The sequence below is a fragment of the Orussus abietinus genome, unplaced genomic scaffold (assembly GCF_000612105.2).
Source record: "Orussus abietinus isolate OABI.00-Male unplaced genomic scaffold, Oabi_2.0 scaffold5, whole genome shotgun sequence".
Taxonomy (NCBI): domain Eukaryota; kingdom Metazoa; phylum Arthropoda; class Insecta; order Hymenoptera; family Orussidae; genus Orussus; species Orussus abietinus.
In genome coordinates this window covers 399,734-421,471 of record NW_019394929.1, presented here as the reverse complement: position 1 = coordinate 421,471, position 21,738 = coordinate 399,734, and the positions used below count along the sequence as shown (strand labels likewise).

The following is a 21,738-nucleotide window of genomic DNA, read 5'->3' as shown; positions in this document are numbered from 1 at the left end:
TCGTTAGGCCGCGGAGGAAAGGCTTTTCCAGGGTTCGCCGCGTTTTCCTCTAACGAAGTGCCCTCCGGCTTTGAGCGCCCCGCGACAGCGGAGGGGGGCGCGGAACGCGTGCGGCCGCGTGCGATTGCGTGCCGTTGGGACGCGCGAAAGGCGCGGCGGAGTGCGGCCGTAACGAGGCGTCCAATTATCGACTCGCGGCGACGGAAACGCATCGCAACCGCCGCTGGGAACGGCGGTAATAGCGGCGCCGGCAAGGGCCTCCTCCTTTCGCACCAGGTGAGGCTACCCGGGTAGAAATCCGCGGCGGAGGATTCGCCCCTCTCCGCGGAGCGTCCAAAGTCACTCGATGAAGATTTTGCTTTTCCTTTGGCACTAATAAGATTTTTTTAACTATTTCCCTCCATCTATCCGAACAAAACCGGATCGATTAGTCCCCTCGCTTTGAGGGCCGCGTCGAGATGTCTTCGCCCCAGCATCCCTGGGCACAGGGTGCTCTCGACGCGCGCGGATGTACGTACGTTCCGCACACGAGTCTCCGGAATGGTGGTCCCCACTTTGGGGCACCCTGGAGGACTAGAAGAGCCGTTTGCCCGCGAAATAAGCCCTGGCCGAGGGGCGAGGGCTGCGCCGTCAAAAGGATCATCCCCGTGGTTAATACCGATCCGCTGCACGGATGCGCGACCCCCCCATCTCGACAGGAGCTACCAGGGTGGAGGGGAAGAGATCACCTGCGATCCTCGAAAGAGAAAGCAAAAATAATAAACCACGCAAGAAAGAAAATACGGTTGGGTCAAGGTGAAATCTTTTAACTTTCCCTTCCGCTTAGAATTCATTCTTAATAATTCAGTTATTGGCGCACGTGTCACGGCGCATAAATATGAAGGTCCTTTATTATAAAATATGGATAAATGAATCTTTAACTTTTCGATGCATCTCTCGATTCCCATGTGTACGCTCCCGCGGTACAAGGGTTGTATTAAAAGACAGAAAGGGCAGAGCTCCCCCCTGAAATTCTCATCCGCGGGGTGGCGGAGCGTTTTTTTCGCGCCTTCGCAATTTTCGTCGTTTCCGCCACTCCCTGGGCACATCGCCACCCTTTCCGCCGCGGATCTCCCGGAGGATCCGAGAAGCGTCTCGAGGTTATTTGTTCGACGGAGATCTTAAGACGGCCGGGGATGGCGCCTCCCCTACGGTGCTCGTGTCATAACCCATCCGTTCCGCCCAGCCGCTCAAAGGCGGCGCGTCTAGCCGCGTCGAGACGCATTCAGCTCGACGTCTCGCAGTTGCGGAGGAAAATCCCACCCGGAGACGCGTCGTTAATAAACGGTGCCAATTACCGGAAAATACCCCGTGATCGCGATTAAGAACGTTGCCCAACCCATTAGAGCAAGTAGAAAAAAAGCCGCATCCCGGAATTTCTTCCGCAAGGGATGTCCTACACGACGCGTCGTCGCGTTTCATCAGCCGCGATCGCGGAATAAAAAGAATCGAGAGCATGGGGAGATCCTCGAAATCGGAGCGCCGCTCCCATAGGAACGTCGCGGCGTCAGGCGTCCCGAGGCGGGCGAGACGCCTCCCATTCGACGCGGCGCGTAATTCCGCCGACTTTACGCAGCAGTGTCGGCGCGTTGACATCGCAGCCCTAAACTTCGCATTATACAGCCGCGGATCTGCATAATACAAGTGGCGCCGCGGTTAATTTCGGATCTGCAATTCGTCGCTTCACCATTCGCCGCCTCCCTGCCCCCGGTGTCGCGACGCACCCCCGAGATTAGATTTTTATTTTCTCCACGTTTTGGCCCCCATGGAAAAATTTATTATCCCCCATATCGCGCGCTTATCACGGTCTCGGAGAGGTCTAGAGGGAGCTTCCGTCGACGAGGTCTCCGAGTCGTCCCGGAAGAGGGAGAGATGAGGACCAGGGGGTGGAGGTCGGCAGGAGGACAAGGAAAGAGGAGCAGGGGGGGCACAAAGGCGAGGGGAGAGAAAGTGCTCGGGCGTCTCACCAGAGGAAAGCTCCGGAATTCAACGCGAGTCTCGAGGAGTAATTAATAGCTGGAACAGAGAGAGAGAGAGAGAGAGTTTGATTACCTTCGCCTCCCCCCCGGTGGCCCCTCGTCGCCTTTTCGGCCACCCCCGGGTTTCTCCGAATTTCCGAGAAATTCCGCAGACGTCTCCCCGAAGTTATCCCGAGGGGATCGCCCCTCGAACTTCTTCATCTCCAGAGGGTCTCACTTTTCCAGCCGGTATCGCCGATAGTGGATCGAACAAAACGGCGATGATAAGTTATAACAAGACCTTATCAGCCAAGATAACATCTGGGCGGTAGAAGGGGGAGGCTGGGCCACCCTTTCACGGCGAGTCCAGCCGAATTATTGCTGCGGTCCCGTAGACTCCCCCTTATCATTCGTTATCATCATCTTCTACGGCGAGTGAGCGACAATCGCGGAAAGAGGGGGGGGCGCCCCGCAACGACCCCGCGCGGGGCGCAACGAGCCGCATAAACTCCCCTAATGACGGGTTCTCGGCGGCCTCTCGTAAAAGCTGAATTTACGCCCCCGCCGTACATCGTGATCGCATACGAGCGGAGAGAGGGAGAGGGAGGGGGATGCTTTATTTACGCGGCGTGCGTGCGCTCTCCTTCCCACCCCGCCCTTCGTTCCGAGAGAGGTGCCTAGGAAGAGCGAAGAGGGAAATGGGGGTGGGGGAGTTTCATGGGGAAAATAAAGAACGCGTCGACGATGACGAGAGTGACGAGAGTGACATCGATATCTGGACGAGAGGACGCTCCTTCGTGGGACGCGTGAGAATTTGCCGGTTCTCGAGGGCCCTTTTCTTATATGTGGCGGATGGGGGTCGATAGGAGCCGGATGGGGGTTATGGGGGGCCGGAAGGCGGTCCGCATGCGGGGCCTCTCCAGGAGGGCCCTTGAGTCCGATTCTTTTTGCGGGGGGAGGTGCGGCACCTACGGGACCGCTGCACTTCTGGACCCCCTCGAGAGGCGAAATCCCGCGAACGACGGAGAGAGATAGATCTCGGCTCTGGGGGAGAGACGGAGAGGGGAGGAGCGGCGGCCTTTTCGTCGTCAATTTGCCTCTTCCTGCCGTCGGTCGCCGCGATCGGTCGGAGCGGCGCCTTTCGTGAGTGAACGAATCAGACGGGGAGGAAGGAAGGAGAGCGAGGAGGAAGGTGGAAGGGGTTAAAACCTCCAGACGCGTCTTCCGTCTCGGGAGATCTCGCGAGCGGCGCCCGCGCCAAGAGGGCACTTTTCGGGGGTGCACCGAAAATTCGGCGCCGGATTTAATTAAACCGTGACGCACTCGGGGAAGCTTCCTTTCCTCGGGCGGAATCGCGGACAAACGAAGTCTACCGTCGAGGAAACGGCGCGGAAATTTGCCGACTCGTGGATAAATAAATTCTAGAGGTAACGCCGGCGTCGCGATGCGGTGCGGTGTCCGAAATCTCGCTTCCTCTCGATTACGTGTCTCCCCTCTCTCTCTTCCGAGGCACGCGTGGGATCGCTTTTTATATGCCGAATTAAGAATTCAAGGGGGCGGGGGGCATCCGAGAGGGACGCCTAGGGACGCAGTCGATAATGGCCGACCGCTGCGAGGAGCGGCCCCCGCCGGCTCCCAAATGAGCATTCCTTCCCGTAATTGAACCACTCCGAGACGGGACTCTAGCAGGGGAGACGACGCCGTCGTCGGGGCGCCGGGGGACGCCGACGTCTCGCCCCAGGAGGAGGGCGTTCCCGGAAGTCCGGAAGACGGCGTCGATGAGGTCGGCAAAAGTTTCGGCCTCGATAAGAAAATTGAATTCGGAGGACTTCTCGCTCCCTCCTCCCTCTCCTCCACCGTCTGCGACGACGGAGTCCGTCGAGACGTCCGACGGCATGGCGAGTGACGACGACACCCGCGACGACAAGACGACGCGCGGCCTTCTTCCTCCGAGACGGAAACCTCGAAACGAGGTCCCCCTCTTATTCCCCCCGCTACGCCGGGACGCTAGACCGACGCGCGCCCGAGCCGTTATCGCAGACGTCGCGCGACCGTCGCGGCGCTAACGAGCCGAGCCGCGGCAAGACGACGCGCCGCGGCGTCTCGCCGGGGCGAGGGTGCGCGCGAGCGTAACGACGTCGTTAACGGCGTCCCGTAATTCCAAGACGGAGCGGAAACGCGGCGGCGCAATCCGCGGCCGCGCGACGCCCGTCCCGGGCCGCGAAACGGTTTTAAGAGCCGATTCCGCGACTCGGTCGCGCAATTCGGCATCTCTTTGCCGCGCCTCCTCAAAGGAGTCCCTCTCTCCGTTGCTCACTTCAAACGCGCCCGAATTACTTATTAGTTATTGCCCCTCGTGGGTGCGAGGGCGTTTCCTGGACCCGTCTTCGCCCGATCTCTGCGACTCGCTGAGCTCGAAGCGGCACGTTACTCGCAGCGATCAAGCGGCGTTACTCGAGTGGCGTTATTTCAAGCGACGTTATTCGAGCAGCGTTATTTGTAGCGATGTCACTTGAACGGCGTTATTCGAGCGATCTCCCTCGAGCGGCGTTACTTGAGCGGCGTTACTCAAACGGTGTTATTCCAAGCGATGTTGTTCGAGCAGCGTTATTTCAACGGCGTTATTCCAAACGATGTTATTTAAGCAGCGTTATTCGACGGTTTTCGAGCAGCGTTGTTCGTAGCGATGTTGTTCGAGCAGCGTTATTTCAACGGCGTTATTCCTAACGATGTTATTTAAGCAGCGTTATTCGACGGTTTTCGAGCAGCGTTGTTCGTAGCGATGTCGTTCGAGCAGCGTTATTTCAACGGCGTTATTCCAAACGATGTTATTTAAGCAGCGTTATTCGACGGTTTTCGAGCAGCGTTGTTCGTAGCGATGTCGCTGAAACGACGATACTCGAGCAGCTTTACTCGAATCGGCGTTACTCGAGGGACGCAGCCTCGATCCGCTCACCGCGGTGCGTCGCATCTCTTCTGGAGTCTCTCGTCGGCACGCGGCGAGCTCTCCCGTCCAACGACGCGCATCCGGTGCGGAGGTCCTTGAGAGAGAACAACCGCTCGACGGGAAGCGGCATCGATTAGGATCGCGACCGGAGGCTAGATAACAGATCGCGCACATCTTGGGCATACCCCTCCGCTCCAAGCGTGGATTTCTCTCGCTCGGTAAATCCTGAAAAGACCTCCGCGCATCCCCCGCCACCCCGGACAGCCTTTCAAAAAGTCGCGGACGTATTAAGTAACCCGAAAGTCAAGTCGCTCTCACACTTAATTTCGTAACGCTGCCGGCCGGCCGACCGAGATGATTTATCTTGGCCCGATTCGGGCCGGGCGATCTCGAGACCGCTTGACCAGAAAACCTCGGTGCACGGTATGAATAATTCATAGGAATGTCAAAGTCGAAGGGCGGGCTCTTACGTGGCCCACGCAGACGGAAGCGTCACCCGGGAAAAGTCTCCGACCTAGAGGTACACCTCGCCGGAAATCCCTCCCCAGCCTCCGTGGACCCCAAAAAGTCACTCGACCTCTCCGAAAAGATAATTAAAAAAAAAATAATCGACCCCACAACGTCCACCCTTAATTACGCTCCCGCCTCACGTGCCCCGTAACTCCTCGTCCCCCTTTTTTTTCTCCTCGGAACAAACTGATTGTAAAAAAATCTCACGCGCGTCTCCGCCGTGAAACCCGCAACGCGATAAAGGGTCCGCGTACCCGGCCGATCGTAAAGGATAAACATGCCAACGAGGACCGTACCGCCCAAGAGGTGCGTTTTTCTCCCCGCCTTCCGGAATAGGTGTACGCATGAACGGTGCATCCTAATCCATCATTGCCAACGGATTATCGAATAGTTATACTAATAATTTATATAATAAAGAAAAAGAAGACCCGATTTTTGGAAACATCCCAATGTGGTTTCCCCTCTTAACGACGGATCGAGCTTCGAGACGAGCGGCCCGTTAACGGCGCCAGAAACTCGAGTACTCGATTCGCGTCGAGTCTGGATGGATTTTCGTGTTACGCCAGATTTTCTCCATTTTCTCTCTTCGATCATACGTGAGTTCGAGCTCGAGTCGAGTTCGAGTAGGGTCGGGTTCGGCGGTGATATCGAGAAACCCGCCCGATAAGGGAACCGCGCGAACACGATCGCCTTCCAGGATGACGGTACTGCAGCGGAATGTGGGGCAAGGGCGGAAGGGGGAGGGAAAGGGGGGCTCTTTGTGATAACAATCGAAGGAAATCATCGGCTGTCGAAGGGGCCTCGGACTTTTCGCAAGGCGAGAGGAGATAACGACCTTTTCCCCTCCCCTTCTCCCTTTAACGAGAAAACTGCATTTCACGGGCGGAATGACCGTGATGGGTCGTCGTCGATTAGGTCCCGATTTCTCGGAGCGATCGGACCGAATTCTAGCTCTCGATAACCTCGATGAAAAGTCCCGCCGACAAGGAGATCGCCGATTAACGGGCGCGGAATGTGGGCCGCGACTCTAAACGTACGTGCCCGTCCGTTATTATCGGGAAAACGGGGCGGATCGGCCGTCAAAGGGAATCCGGACAACGCGGTTCAAACGAGTGATGGGAGGTAAACGAGTTCTCCCCCGTTTCTTTTTTTTTTTCCTATTTTTTCTTTTAACGCGGAATCTCGACGGCAAGTAGCGGCCGGTAACGGACGTGGAAACGGCAACGGCCGCAGCGATTGCGCTAGTCAACGAACGACCGGAGTAATTCTCGTTAATTAACCCGACCTCATCGAATCTGACCCTATGTGACGCGCGTTCCTCTTTTTTTCTCTTCTTTCTTTTTCTTCTCGGGATATTACAATAAAAACGACTCCCTCCCCATTGTTCAGTCCTTCGCCTCCCCATTGGATTTCGGCGCAGGTGGAAACAAGCCAATTACGAGCGTTCACCTGTTGTGCAAGGTTTGAAAAATATATTAAAAAAAAAAAGAAGGGAAAAAGGGAGACCTTTTCCCAATTTATTCCACCTGGCAGGGAAAATCCGTAGCCAAGGGCCCCTCCAAAGTACTTGGCCGAGTGTCTTCTAGGCGCGTGCCGCGGTGCGGCGAAAACGGCGCTCGTTACACGGCCAATTAACGCGACAAATTGCCCGGCGAGAGGAACAAACGTTTGCGGGGCTAATCGTTCTTCGCGACTCGCGCCTCTCTCTCTCTCTCGGGGGGAACCGAGTCGTAGATATTCCGTATCACCCGAGCGCCGTTAAACGGCTCCCGTTATAACGGGGAGGGACTCGAGTCGTTTCGCTGCGACCTCGCCGAGTAGAGGCCGCTGCAAGCTAACATCAAATCACCCACTCGACATGTGACAGCTCGCAATTACGCAGTTTTACCCTGCAACGTTAAGGTGTTACGAAAGGGTTAGACTACCAAATAATAAAAAAATATATATATATACATCGAAACGTCAAAATATTTATAAAACAATTTTCCAAACAGGGTACATCGAATCATTTGAAACTTCACCGCGTGATCGCGGAGGTCCTAAGGAACGTCTTGAAAAGCTCTTGAAAACACCAATTATGAAAAAGAATATTTTCATTTATCTCAGACTAGAACCAAGTACACACATGTATATATATATATTTTTTTTTACAAAATTTCATGAGTTTCAGGGTGTCCCTTAGGGTATCTATAATCACGTGAAGTCTCAAATGATTCGATGAGTTCAGCTTGAAAGAAAAGTTATGTATATATTTTGACGTTTCGGTATATATACATAGAATGATCCTTTCATAACGCCTTAAAGTCGCGGTTCCCAAGGATCAAGCCATCGCAAATTTCTTTTAACGGTGCATGTGACAATCGACGTAGATGATGCGCTCAGTGGACTCCACGCGTCTGGCTCGGCGTTAAACGTCCGTTATCCAGCCAATAATCCGGGAGGAACCACATCCCGGGGGGTTCCTTATCGGCGTTATCGACGTGCTCCGGGAGCAGGCGAGGATATTGTTTCCCGGGCCGGCCAGGAATCAATTCGGGGAACGTGCGCCGCGACGCGACGCGACGCGTCTCGGGGTCGGGTCGCGGGTCGCGCACGCTCGCCGTCCCGTTTAACGGCCCGAAGCGAGCACGACCCGGCCGGGAATCGAGAGGTCGGCCCCCCGCGACTTAACGGCCGGTCCGGAATCGACCTTACGCAACGCGGATGCGTTTTATATCCTCCCCCTTATTCCCACCCTCGACTCCATTTCTTTCCTGACGATAACGACGCTACTGGTTCGGTTAGCCCCGACTAAAGTGAAGAGTCTCTCCATCAGGAAATTTTCCGCAACTCCTCGAAACGCACGCAATATATATATAATCCTCAAGATACTCAAAAAGGCGCGTGACAGAAAAAAAATAAATAAATAAAAGAAAGGAAAAGAAATCCCATCAGAGTCTCCGTCGGCTTTTTCGGAGTACTAAGGGTGAGATTCTTCACATGTAAAGAAAAAAAAACAACACAGGCTGTGCGCTTAATTGTAACCAAATTCCAGTGTTTAGAGAATGTCTCGTGGTTTTTGAATTTAGGGTGAATGTTAAGGAGAGATTTAGAATTTCCGACGTGGAGGGTGCGGACGAGACGAGGACCTCCCCGGGCACGCGTCTCGTGGGGAGAAGGAACATGGGATGGAAACGCGGGGGAAAGGGGAGAAGGAGGTGGGGCGCAAGACAGGGAAAAAGGAAGAACTAATATAAATGTTAATGCTCCGGGGTAGCTCGGAGTCAAAAGCTCGAGGAGGTCGGTCGCGCCGACGCCGGCGACGCCGGAGACGCGTCCGGGCCTTGGCGGGAAAGGAACCTACGGGGGCAGGGGGCCAGGGGGGTCTCGAGAAGCCCAGGGAAATGCATGGAAATGGTATTCGGCGGCCATTCATTTTTTTTTTTTTCGAGAGAGAGAAAGAGAGGGGGGACGTCTCTCGCGCGACCGACCGCCCAAGGAACAAAGGGGGAAGCTGCTTTATGTAAGCTCCTGGCGCGAGCTTGTAACCCGCCGACGATAAATTCCGAGTCGCGTTTCCCCAGCGAGTCTCGAGGACCGACGTCGTCCCCCGAGGTCGAGGACAAGGTCTCGAAGAGGTCCGACACGAGATCCGGCCTGTGCATCCTTAACGTCCATCCTTATCGGTCCGGCTAAGGGCTCTTATCAAGGCCACCTCGAGTTCCCTCGGTCGAATACACCTGCATAAGAGATGTCCCCGGTGAAAAGTTCTCCATTCATGATGAAAATGCCGTCGGAATAGGGTCGATATATTGTTCGTTTTTTTTTTTCTACGGTGCTTCGTTCACCTGCAGTGATTAATGGAAAAATAAACAAACCCCAGAAAGTGCATGGGAAAGTACAACAAAGGACTCTTTGCACCTCGCTTCCAACGTGGATGAGGATGCGGAAGTCGTGGGCATTCTGGTCCACCGTGCGCCATAAATACCCTCTGTGAGTTTAAGAATAATCCTCATAATAATTATGAATTAATAATTCAGTGCGTGCTCCTTCCCCTTCTTCGGAGCCAGGATTAAGACCGACGTTTAAGCCACCCCTCGGACCCTGTATCCTGAAAGGAAACCCGACCGATGTCGTCGAACTGTCCCCCCACGTTTCACCCCCCTGACGACCGGGATAATGCCATGCGGACGCGCGAGTGATAGGCATTGTCAGGACGACGTTTCGTTGAATGGACCCTGGGTGCGAAACGACATTCGTTGCTTTCCGTTGCCGAAGCTGGAGGGAGAAAAGAGGAGGAGAAACGATCCAGGGGAATCCACCCTGGATGATATTTCTGCTCCGATATTTTCCCGCTATTGCCGCGATCGCGCCCGATGCGACTTTGGGGGATGCAATTGCAGGGAGAGTCGCGAACGAGTCACGGGTGGAGAGAGAGAATCGGCGGGAATCTAGAAATAAATGAAATACAAGGAATAAATGAAATGTATGAAAGAAAATAGGCAAGGAATAAAAGACGCGGCCAAAACGTGGCCCTTTTGGGGAACGTGACGCGACATAAGCCAGGGGGTCGGGCCGGTCATCGGGAGGAAGGTTCGATCCCACGGGAAAACACCAAGAAGAGATGCCCGATCACGTATCGGGACGCTGGGCGGGCCCGGGCGCTCCTAAATCCTGCAGGACCTACCTGGGGAAATTCATTTCCCCGGCAGAGGGGTCGGGGCCCAACATCTGTCCGCGCTCGTGCCTTCGTTTCGGCCGGGATTTTTCATTTGGTCCTGATTTCGCGATCGCCACCCCAACGGGAACCGGGACGTCCGGGGGTGGACAGGACCTCTGGATCAAGGGGCAGCCATGGGATAGGTCGGGAGGTTGTCCGAGGACCTGGGAGAGTTAATTGCGTCGGGCCGGGACCTCCTCGCCGTAAAGATCGGACGAGACAAAGGATCGACTCCGGGCGACTCCTTTTCCTGGAGGTCCTGGAGGTCCTGGCAAAGGGACCAGACCACGCCCCCGGGTCCCGATTCCCGGCGCCGAGGAGCGCGATTTATCGCGGCTCGATTAAATAAATCACCGGCCGGAGTCCCGGATAAAAACCTAATACGACGAGTTCTACGAATCGGACCTTCGGTTCTGCAGGACGAGGACCTCGAAGGCCGCCCATCATGTTGGAAGGACCTTCGGCACCCGACACGCGGCGAACGCCCGCCAAGGTGCGTCGAGGCGCGAGAAGGGGTGAAGGGTTCCTTCGTTTTCGAGAAAATCCCGGCGACAGGACAAAAAGAGAGAGAGAGGGGAGGGTCGCGGAGTCAGGACCCACTCTCCGGGATGGCCTTTCCTCCGGGTCCCGCGGGATTCGCGAAAAAGTCACGCGCATCCCCTTTTCGAGCCCACCGGGGACCGGGGGGTGGGAGAACGGAACGGCATTTCCGGCCATCCGTCTTCTCGCCCTACTCCTTTTCGAGGACCTCCCAACGGGCGCCTCCACCCCCGAGTCCTTACGTCTCCATAAAGGCGCTCCAAGTACTCTCGTTTCCTCCCATTTTCTCGACACCGCGACCGGGCCGATTTTCATCGGCGCGGGATTTTCTATCGACTGCGATCTCGGGCTTTCCCCAGCCTTGAAACCGAACAACGGCCTCGAGTTTCCCTATTTTTCCGATTTTCCAGATCTTCGTCGACGGGCGATCTCTCTCGAGTTTCGTCCTATCCGCAACCTTGCCACCGAACAACGCTTCCCTTTCATTATATTAATTTTACCGATTTTTAGCCTTGCTACCAAACAACGCTTCCCATTAATTTTCTCCATTTTCCCGATTTTCATCAGCGGGCGATTTCTCTCGATTTTCAGCTTCGATTTCGGGTTTTCCCCAACCTTGCTACCGAACAGCGCTTTCCTTTTATTTTCTCCATTTTTCCGATTTTCATCAGCGCGCGATTTCTCTCGACTTTCGGCTTCGATTTCGACACGCCTCTCTTTCCCTCTTTCCCCTTTCTCCATGAAGCTGGAGAGAGAAAGAGAAAGATAGGGGGATCGAACCGGCGATAGGCACTCTCGGCATGGCCGCTCTCGACTGCCTCGCGAGTGGAGTGGCACTTCTCTGGCGCCCTCTCTCTCCCTCCCGCGCTAATCCCGCTATCGGCGTCTCTCTCGATCCCTCCCCGCGTCGCGGTGCGCGTTACGTCGCGGCGTCGCGTTACGTTTCGTGGAAGCCTACCCGGGAACTTTACTTGGGAAAACATCCTATCGGACCCTTTCTCAAACACTCGGTCAGGAAGCTGTTTAGCTTGCCGAGTGCTGTTTGCGTAGCTTAATCGAAAAATCATATGTAAGCGGGGTGGCCAGTTCGTTCCGGCCCGATGAGCGTTTTTGGGTCGTTTCAGGGATTTCCTGCCGTCTCTTATCGGAGCACTCCGGGACAAGAGATACGTATCCGGATGCTGCGGAGTGGCTGAGCCCGTTACAAGATATTTCAGGACGTTTTAGGACCTCTCAAGATGTCGCAGGATGTCTCGGGTCATTCCAGACGTCTGAAGACGTTTCATCTTAAAATCTCTTAAACGGTCTCATGACGTCCGAGAGTGTCGGAAAATGTCTGGAAAATCTTTGAGAATGTCGCGAAACGTCTGAAAACGTTTCGGAACGACTCCGAGACGTCTCATGGCATCTCGCGATGTATCAAGGCCTCTCACGACGTATCAGGACGTCTTACAACGTATCAGGGCGCGGCGAGATCGAACCTCCGCGAGCTAATAGGACACGCGCGAGTCCCTGTAAAAGGATCTCGCGGCGAAACGGGGGCGAGCAAAGTCGTAAAGGAGGAACGGCACGACTTTGAGATAAATTGGCCCCCGTCGCGGTGTCTCCGCCGTTGCGGGACAAAACATCGTAAACCGGGGACTTAAGTGCGGCGTCGAGCCACGGTATGGAATCCCTGCCGCATAGGGCGACGGCGGATTTCTCGAGTGTAAAACGCGATTAGCCGTGCCGGTCGATACGCCTTATCGTTCGAAAGCTCTAATGGGAAGCTTAGTGGGAATAAAAACCGGCGAAACAAGAATCGGGCCTCTTGGCGGGCCGCGGAAGGTACGGCGCGTGGGTTGACTTGCGTACAGAAAGGACGATCGTGAAATCGATCGAGCCTCATCGGTCGAGGTCGATCGAGGGACTTAATCCATCGTCGTAATCGCGAAAAAGAAAGATGAAAAAAAAAAAAGAAATAAATGATAACCTTCAAATTTACCCTGGAAATATCCTCCGGCCCATTTTCCAACTAGCGCCCCTCCACTATAGCGACACCCTTTGATCTTCGAGGTCCACCCCCCTGGTTGTAACGATTCATGCGATTAACGATTAACGACCACCGGAACCGGACCGGCGGAAATTTCAATTGAAATCGATCGGATTACAGCTCGTTAATGACAACGAGGAGACCAATTGGCGCCCGTCGCGCGGCCGGGCGGATCCTCGATGGTGCGCTCGCGAGAGTCTGCTAAAAATGTGGAAAATGTGGGGGAAAAACGTACGAAAAAGAGCTCTCGAAAATCTCGGGAAAAATCACGGGGAAAAAGTCTCAAACCGCCGCCAGTCCTTCGGCGGTAAAACCCTACGCGAGGCTCCTCCGCTTATTTCCATAATTCATCGTCCTCCCATCCGTAGTAAATTTTCGACGATCTCGCCGGTAATTTATTCGCCCGAAGTCTCGCCGGTACCAGACGTAAAAAGGTAAGGAGAGGGGGGCGCGGAAAAAATTGCGGGAGTGCCGCCGCATCGGGGGAAACCCTTGAGGAGGTCTAAAGAACCGCGAAAAACCGGGAGGAAAGCGTCGGAAAGCTTCGCGGGGCGAGGGGACGGCGCGGTATGCAAATCCCGCGAAACGCGATACTTTCCGCTCGGCGGTGCGTGCGGAACCGCGAGGGGAGCCGGCCTCTCGTTTGGGCTCGGCCTAAATATTCATAATCTTCGCTTAATAAGCCATTAAGTATTAATAACGGAGGTCCTGGCCCGCCGCCCACGTCGTGGCCGCGTCGATCGGCCCGGTCGGATTTACACGCGTTCAAACGGCCGCACGCGGACAACGGCGCGGCCATTACGGAAAGTAATCCCCCTTCCGACATGTATCTCGTTTCCCTTGGATAATGTATTTACCCCAATACGCGTTGCATTTTGCATGCAACGAGATGCATACAAGAGTCGCGGCGAAGATCCTCGTCCCCGTAAAATTCCGCATTCCAAGAATTATGGGTTAATTATTCAGGGTTAAAAAAATGGAGGTGAATTTTATTCGGGGGTCTTAAGAAGGCACGACCGATTCTAAGGAGAGTGATTAACGTTACGAGAAGGCGCGCGACAAGTAATTACGAACGGGTAAAAAAAAGAAATTCGACTCGAGCGGCCTTTACCGGAAACGAGCCAACGATCGAATCGACGTCACCGATTGGCAGAAATTCCAAATTAAATCGAGCCCGACCCGCTCGGTCGGGTCAAACTGAATTCTGCTTGAATTAAATACACCTCGGCGAGTCGGGCGAAGTTCAATTGGCCCAATTAAATTGGACTGCGTCGACGCGATGAAATTCCATTTTTCGCGAGCTCGGCCGGGATTCGGGACGTTTTTCGGTAGCCCCGGGGATTGCATTAACTTTCGTCATTATCATAGCATGGAAGGATCGGTCTCGAGGTGTTTGAGCGTCTCATCGTCGAAATTCTTAAATATAGGCCTGTCTACACCTCCGAGGTGCGAGTGGTCCGTAAAAAGGACTGTAAACGGCCTGGACCACTACGACCAATTAAAATTAGATAAAGCAAGATGAAACGTAACAAAATGAGCTAAAACTTAAAAAATGAAATAAAACTCGATAAAATTAGATAAAGCTAGATATAATTTGATAAAACAGGACTCACAGTTTCTCGGCGAGCAGGAGAGCAGCAAGGTCTCCGGGCACCTGGGTGAGTCCCCGCTGGGCGCAGTCGAGTTCGTGTCCGTTGCAGGTGCAGGCCCAGGGGCACCTAGCGCCGTCGAGGTCTTTCAGGGAGCCGGCGAATCCGGGGGCGTCGCCGAGTCCGTGTACCCCATGGGCGCCATGGGCCCCGTGGGCGCCGTGGGTCCCATGGGAGGCGCCGCCCAGCACCGAGAGGACGAGCAGGAGTCCCCAAGCGCAGACGACGTAGCCGCAGCTGACGCCGAGCACCCGGAGGGAGAGCATCGGCGCCCAAGTGAGAGTCATGGCGCGGGGGGTGCCGAGGTCTTTCGCGTGGGCGTCGTCGAGGCGGGCGAAGAGGGCGTCGCGAGGTCGCTTGGGCCGGATCGGGTCGTCCGGAGGGTTCACCGAGGGCGCGGCGTCGCCGTCGCCGTCGCCGTCGCCGAGGCGGGCATGGGCACCCGGGAGCGGGGGACCTCCCGGCGGCGCGGGGGCCCCGCTCGCGGCGCGGCCGGGCCCGGGGAGGGCCCCGAAAGTTGGCGCGCGCCTCCTGGTGGGCGGCTCGGCGACTACCGCCTCATACGGCGGGGGCGCCTCCGGGGGTCCGAGGGGCGCGGGCCGGCCCGCCGTCGAAGGTGATGCGGAGAGACTGCGGCCGCGGGCCCCTAGCGGTGCCGTCGGCCGCCGGTCATCCCGCTGGTCGCCTGCCGCCGAACCCAGAGGTCTTATTTTGACGGGAGTGCGGGGCCTGACGCGGCCCCGAGTCCCCGACCGGGGACTCGATGGGGCTCTGCGCGCTGCTCGACGGGCCCTGGTGGAGGGGGCACTCGGGCCTAGCGCGACGTCAGCGCCCTGCGAGATGGAGTCCGACTGGGCCCTCTTGGGTCGAACCGGGCTTGTACTCCTCTTGGGCCGAGAAGGGCCCGCTGCACCGCGTCGAGTCGGGGCCCTTGTACTCTTCTTGGGCCAAGTCGGGCCCGTTCCACCTCCCGTGGGTCGGGGCCGGGTCGTTACTCCGGCGTCCTCGCCGGGTGCGGCCTCGCTGCTACGAGGGCACTCCTCCAGGGCCGACGCATGACCTGCAACGGAACGATCGGAGTCAGCTGGAGTCGAACACCGGCGCCCTGGTAGGCGTCGGGACGCGTTTCCGTCTCCTCCAAGGAGACCGGAATTCCATAATACTCGAGCAGACGCCGTGAAAATTACGCAGGTTTTTTTTTTTTTTTTAATGTCAGGGTTAATAGCTTCCAATAAATTACAGAAAATTTGGGCATGTTTCTCCTCGAGGTGGTAATCCGAAGGAGTGGTTCGGGAATTCGTGCAGGGATCCCTAGATGACGTCGACGCCGCCTAGACGGCGAATGCAAATCGCGGACCCCTGAGCAAGCAACGCGAGCTTCCCTGCCGTGAGTTATCTCCATCCCGGCGCGGCTTCGTGATTTCGCATGAGTCGCAATTTGCCCCAACCTCGAACCTTATACGCGGCGGACATTTTTATGACGCTTTCATCCCGCGGAAAACTCGTAAAAAGACCGGGCCAAGTTTCGGGGAGTTGTCGCGAGTCACGTTCCCCCCATACGCGGTGGACTCGATCGAGAGGAGGGATTCGCGCCTCCCACGTTCCAACTTTCTCCCGTTTCCACCTCCACTCCCATTACCGATCCGGGAGCTATCATCGAGGCCGTCCATCGGCGATCTGGAGTTTGAGTTCCTCCACCCACGCCCCAGAAATACCATCGTCGAGACCTTCCATATACGCCCGGGATCCCGAAACTCGTCCATGACCCCCAAATTCCCCTCTAAATCAGCTCCCAGGAGTTTATCCTCGGAAACATCATCCTGGAGGCCAGGAAATCCGCAGAATATTCGCGATGTACCTCGACCCGCCGAGGCGTTCCGGCTTATAAGAAGCCGCCCCGCGATATTGGCAGCCCCAGAAATATATGTTTCCACGGCACAATCAAATCCCGAATGCATTCCGCGCACGGACGAGGAGGAGACTCCTAAGCATATTGGAATCTCCGCACTGTGCACGTCCTGGGAGCGTCCCACTTTGCCCCGGTATCCTGGGACCCTGGCAGGATCCAGCGGCCCCAATTTAGAATCCTGCGTCGTAAAGAAGGGATTTCGAAGGTGCCATTAATGGCCGATACGTTTCCCTCCTACGCCTCCAACGTTGATCCACCTCCCGCGATTTGCATCCCACCCATTGTTGCAATCAACGCTCGTACCACCTCGAAAGGACCATTTCTCAAATTCGTTACTAAACAAAACTTCCTAAAAAAGTAACACATTGATCCACCTCCCGCGATTTGCATCCCACTCATTGTTGCAATCAACGCTCGTACCACCTCGAAAGGACCATTTCTCAAATTCGTTACTAAACAAAACTTCCTAAAAAAGTAACTTTCAGATTATTGCACGAGTAACCATCAGCGTCGTCTCCAGAGAAACCAAAGGTAGAGTGCCCGAAAACAGGGGGGCCCTTTGTTCCTTCAGTCGGCAGGTGTTCGGAGAGGTTTACGGGTCTCGATTCAGCCAAACCCAGGATCGATATCTGGATCTTGAGTCGCGGGGGGGTCGGAAAAGCGAGCACCCATCGCTCGCGAGGACCCTCGAGGCCGTAGTCGCGAGTTTCGAGCGGACGCCACGGCGGCGGCGCTTCTCTCTATGACGTCGCGACGTAGAGGTTAAGGTGGCGTCGCGCCGTCGAGGAGGGCGGTAGGCGTCGGGCCCGCAACCACCCCACGTCCTCGTGGGTGCTCGGCATTAATTAACGAGGTTAGTGCACATTAATTCGGGCCGAAGTAGCGGGCCGATGGCCGGAATCGCTGCGCTGAAACGCTCTCGGGCCCGTCCCCCTCTGGCGGGGTCCGCGACAAAGGGCCGGCCCGAGGGGTGGAAAGTGCACCTCGAGAAATCGCCGCTGGAAGATGGGGCGGATATTCCAGCTAAGTGCCGCACACGGGAGCCGTATCGAGGGGGAGATCGATCGCGTAGCAGCGGCCTCTCCGCGGCACGGCGCGCGCGGTCCGCGGTCGGGACCTCGTTAGAGGTGCCGTTTCAAAAGGCGCGTTTTAAAAAGGCCACTTCCAGAGGTCGCATCTCGGGATACTTGTTGATACGTCGCATCGTCGTGCCGTGGTTCCATCGTAGCATTGCCTCGTAGCGTTGCTTCCTCGCGTTTCATAGCCACGCCGCCTCTTTTTCGGGCGTTGCATCGTTGCGTTTCATCGTCGCGGTTCCTCTTTCTCGGACGTCGCGTCGTCGCCTTGCATAGTTGCGTTGCACCGTTGCGCCTTCTCATTCTCGAGCGTTGCATCGTCGCGTTTCATCGTCGCGGCTCCTCTTTCTCGGGCTCTTGCATCGTCGCGTTTCATCGTAGCGGTTCCTCCACCTCGAGGGTTGCGTCGTAGCGTTTCATCGTCGCGCCTCCTCTTTCTCGGGCTCTCGCATCGTCGCGTTTCATCGTAGCGCTTCCTCCATCTCGAGGGTTGCTTCGTAGCGTTTCATCGTCGCGCCTCCTCTTTCTCGGGCTCTTGCACCGTCGAGCGAATACAGGGCAGGGAATTCTGCGATAGTGGAGGCCGCTGGTCGGCGTTCCCTCGAAGCTCTCTCGTTTCTCCTCGGATGCTCGTGCCTCCCCGCGTCCGGTTCCCGTCACGTTCCGCAGCATCGAGCGCCGCATCGGGCGCCGCATCGGTAGATGGGAGGCGCAGATCCGTAGGGCTCCGTCCGCTGCGGAGGAGGTCCCCGGAAGCTGTAGGCCCGCCACGGCGGGACTGCATTCAGGCACGCCACGTTGGTCCGGGCCTCTGCCCGGCTACTTTGTGCCGTATTTTCCAGCCGGTGCCGCAAGACCGCCCGACCGTTCCGGCAATACGGGATGCCTGAGAACAGGGCACAACTCTAGCGGAAATTGAACCGCTGGTGCAGCAGCGCGTGCCCCGCTCCCTCCGTATATTTGCAGGGTATTCCGACCTCGGTAGCCAAACTTCCGACCATCCCAGAATTTTTGCCCCATCTCCGTTGGCTAGACAATCCCTTCCTGCATGGAATCCGGAGGCAGGACGCATTCCCCGCTGGAGTCCTACGTCCGAGCTCTCCGGATTACGCGGAATCGGATTTTTTCCGCCGAGATATGGATGGCTGGGTGCATTCTTCTCCGCGTTCCTCCTCCATTCTCCTCCGCTGTCGGAGAACATCCCTTCCGCGTCCTCCGGAAGACGACTTCGAGATCTTCTCTTATGCCTTGCAACTACGACAGCGCACGGGTAATCCGCCAAGAACCAGCCATTAAAGTTAAACAAATATTTATACAACAGCCCGAACATTCGGCAACTGGATTTTCAAATTATCAGAATACGTTCAATAATACCTCGCAACGATAACCATCCACGAGAAATCCGTTCCAGAATTATTTCGGACAGCTTCGGCGGCATTCTCCCAGAAGAGCGAGGTACCAAAATGGCGGCGACTCAGGCCCTCGCCCCTTAGAAAAAGGGGCTTGACGAGCCCGTCGACCGCACGACATGAAATATAGATATTTCCGGAAGAAATGGAACGAGATACCCGCGAGCTTAGAAACGTTTCCTCGAATACAGTCCTTTCGAACGACACCCTTTCCCTAAGGAGGGCGCGCAAGAGAAATTCGCGATTGCACGCGAATTTCTCAATGCTTTTCTGGATCGAGTCCGACCAAATCTCGAAAAGAGTCGATCGAAGATCGAAGCTTATCGCGTGTATCGCTGGTGGATCCCCAAAGACCACGATATATACATATAGCTACACAAGAGGCGCGACGCAGCGCAGTGTCCACGTTACCCTCGAAAGCCGGATAAACCCCGGTCGGTGCATCTCGGATTTCTCTCCGGCGCTTCGTTTGGGGGCAGTTGGGGGAGGAGAAGGACGGAGACTCTCGGATATTAGGTTTCCCAGTGCGGTTTTCAACCACCCACTCGATCGACCGATCGGCCGACTTCACCCCAGGGAAATCACACGGGATACGAGGGGGACCCTCCCCCGCCGCCCTCGAGCCTCCCCCTCTACCTTTCGAGCGCGTTTAAGACTCGACCTGAAGCCTCTCTCTCTCTCTATCACATTTTGGGGGTGTTTAAGACTCGCCCCGGCGCCTCTTTCTCTCTCTATCCCACATTGGGGGCGTTCACGACTCACCCCCTATCTCTCTATCACCTTTCGAGCGCGTTCAAGAGTCTCGGAGTATCTGGAAGGAGCCCGCGAGGAGAGCATCTCGGCCTCCGTCTTCATCCGACAGCGATTTCCGCCTCCCCTCCTCCCCGGGGGGTGCGACGGCGACGACGAGCCTAAATGCGAGCCCTCGTTAACGGCGTGGAAGGGAGAATCGATTTATCGAGCGCCTCGGCCGGGATTCTCGGGGCGAGTCGCGATCGGTCCGTCACACCCCCGCAAGTGGGTGCTCGTTATCGCTCCCCGACCGGAGACTCGAGCACGGATCGAGAAAATGGCGGCATTCTCCTCGAGTTCCCCCTCGAATTGCCCCCTTGTTGGGACTCGACTCGCTGGCCGATTATTAGAAAATAAAAGACCTCGAGATACGAGTTAGTTCGCAACGAGGGAAAAAGGAGGTTCTAGGCCGGCCGATTCGCGTTGACGGGGGAAATTTCAAATTTCGCGAAATACAATAGATACGATAAATTTGACATTCTGCCGATAAGTAAGAGAGGCTCCGTCAGCCTTGTCAGACAGGGAATTTTCACGGTGGACCCGGGAATATATGGGGTGCCATTCGGAAGGCCCTGACAGAAATACCAGTATAAACAGTGATAAACCGTAACGGGGATAAAAGAAATGGCCGTCCCATCTCGCAGCTCCTCCCTTTCAAAGCGCGCGAACATGCCCCCCCACCGTGATTTAAGAAGTTTCGCCAGTAAAAACCACCCCCATAAGCTGCCCAAAAACTGTAGGGAGCGAGGCCGTCTCGACCGGCGTCGACGTCGGCGTCGGTCCCGTTCCCGGCGCCACCCCTACGTCGGATCCGTCCACGGACTATTAAATCCTCCGTAGGGTAAAAACTAGTTCCGAATTCTATTTGTCTTTCCTCCCCTTCTTCCACGTACGTAGGCGAAGGATCGCCGTCCTTCCAGTTCCGGGGACGAGGGAGAAGGACGGAACGCTAATCGGGCCGGCGAGTCCCCTTCCGATTGTTTTTCCCTCCGTTCTTTTCCTTCAGGATTTCTTACTTCCTTCCGAATCCATTTCCAGGGGATTCCGCGGGGGGTGCAAGGGGGAGAATTCGCGAAGAATTCCTGCGACGACGGGAAAGGGAGAGGGAGCTTAGGAGTTTTCTTTCCATCGAGGACTCTGCCAGTCGGGAGGGAAAGGGGCAAGTCGGAGGGAAAAGGGGGAGGAAAGACGTAGGGACGGGCGCAAGAAGTCGAGTCGCGTTTTTCCCTGACTTTTAATAAAGTCATCCACCTGTGACGGGCTAATGGTAAATCTATAATGGCCTCGTGCACCTCTGCCTCCCGTGGCCGGGTCTCGTGTTTCCACCTTTTTCCCCCGATTTCTTCCGCTTCCTCCTTCACCCCCGTCTGCTCCTCCTCCTTTCGGGTCGGCCGGCGTGCGCGTCTCCTCTGTCTCCTCCTTCTTCTCCCTCCGTAGTTTTTGTCTCCTCTACTCGTCTTAGTCCCCCGTTGAATGCGACGAGCCTCGGTCCTCTCTCTTTGAGCCGACCGAGGGGAACACGCGAGACCGCGGTCCTCCCTTTTAACCGCTTAATGTATAATATAATTAACCCGTGCTTACGCGTGCGCGAGCCGGTTTAAAAGTTCCTCCTTATATACCTTTTAGCGATTGCCTCCTAAGTAGAGGCGCGCCAAAGAGAAGGGACGTCTTCGGCACGAGTCCTCTCGGGACAGGATTTCACCTCCGTGCCGAGATATGGGCGTGTCGTTGTCCCCTTCCAAGTGATTATAGATACTGGAAATAGTGAAAAGCCACGAGAGCCAAAAATCAGGAAGGGCTCGGCGAAGGATCTTCCGAGGAGCTTAAAATTTACAGGAAAAAAAATAATATTATATTTTAGAAATTTTAGATATGAAATAAAATCCGAGAGAAATCAGGGTAAACTCGGAGAGAGTTAATCGATCGAATTGAAGATCCACGTGAGATATCGCGCGAATTTAAAAATCGGGAAGGACCAGGCGATGGATTTTCTAAGGAACCGAAAATTCCTCTGATAAAAACATCATGTCAGAAATACGGAGAGTCTCAGCAGGGTCTAATCGACGAGTCGAAAATCCCCAGGAAGGATGATGAGATATAAAAAAATCGAGAAGAACTAGGCAATGGACTTTTCGGAGGAGTCGAAAATTCCGGGAATAAAAACGGCACGTCAGGAAG

The 21,738-nt window shown here is 55.7% G+C and overlaps 1 protein-coding gene across 1 annotated transcript in view; it reads right to left on the bottom strand.

The window, feature by feature from the left end:
• The window catches only part of LOC105701108 (protein slit), a 113,007-nt gene extending 98,346 nt beyond the window's left edge, over positions 1-14,661 (bottom strand). Inside the window, exon 1 of the mRNA XM_012427553.2 lies at positions 14,339-14,661. Within this exon, the coding sequence (XP_012282976.1) occupies positions 14,339-14,661 (323 nt within the window). The remainder of the gene's footprint in view (positions 1-14,338) is intronic.
• Positions 14,662-21,738: the final 7,077 nt, after the last annotated feature.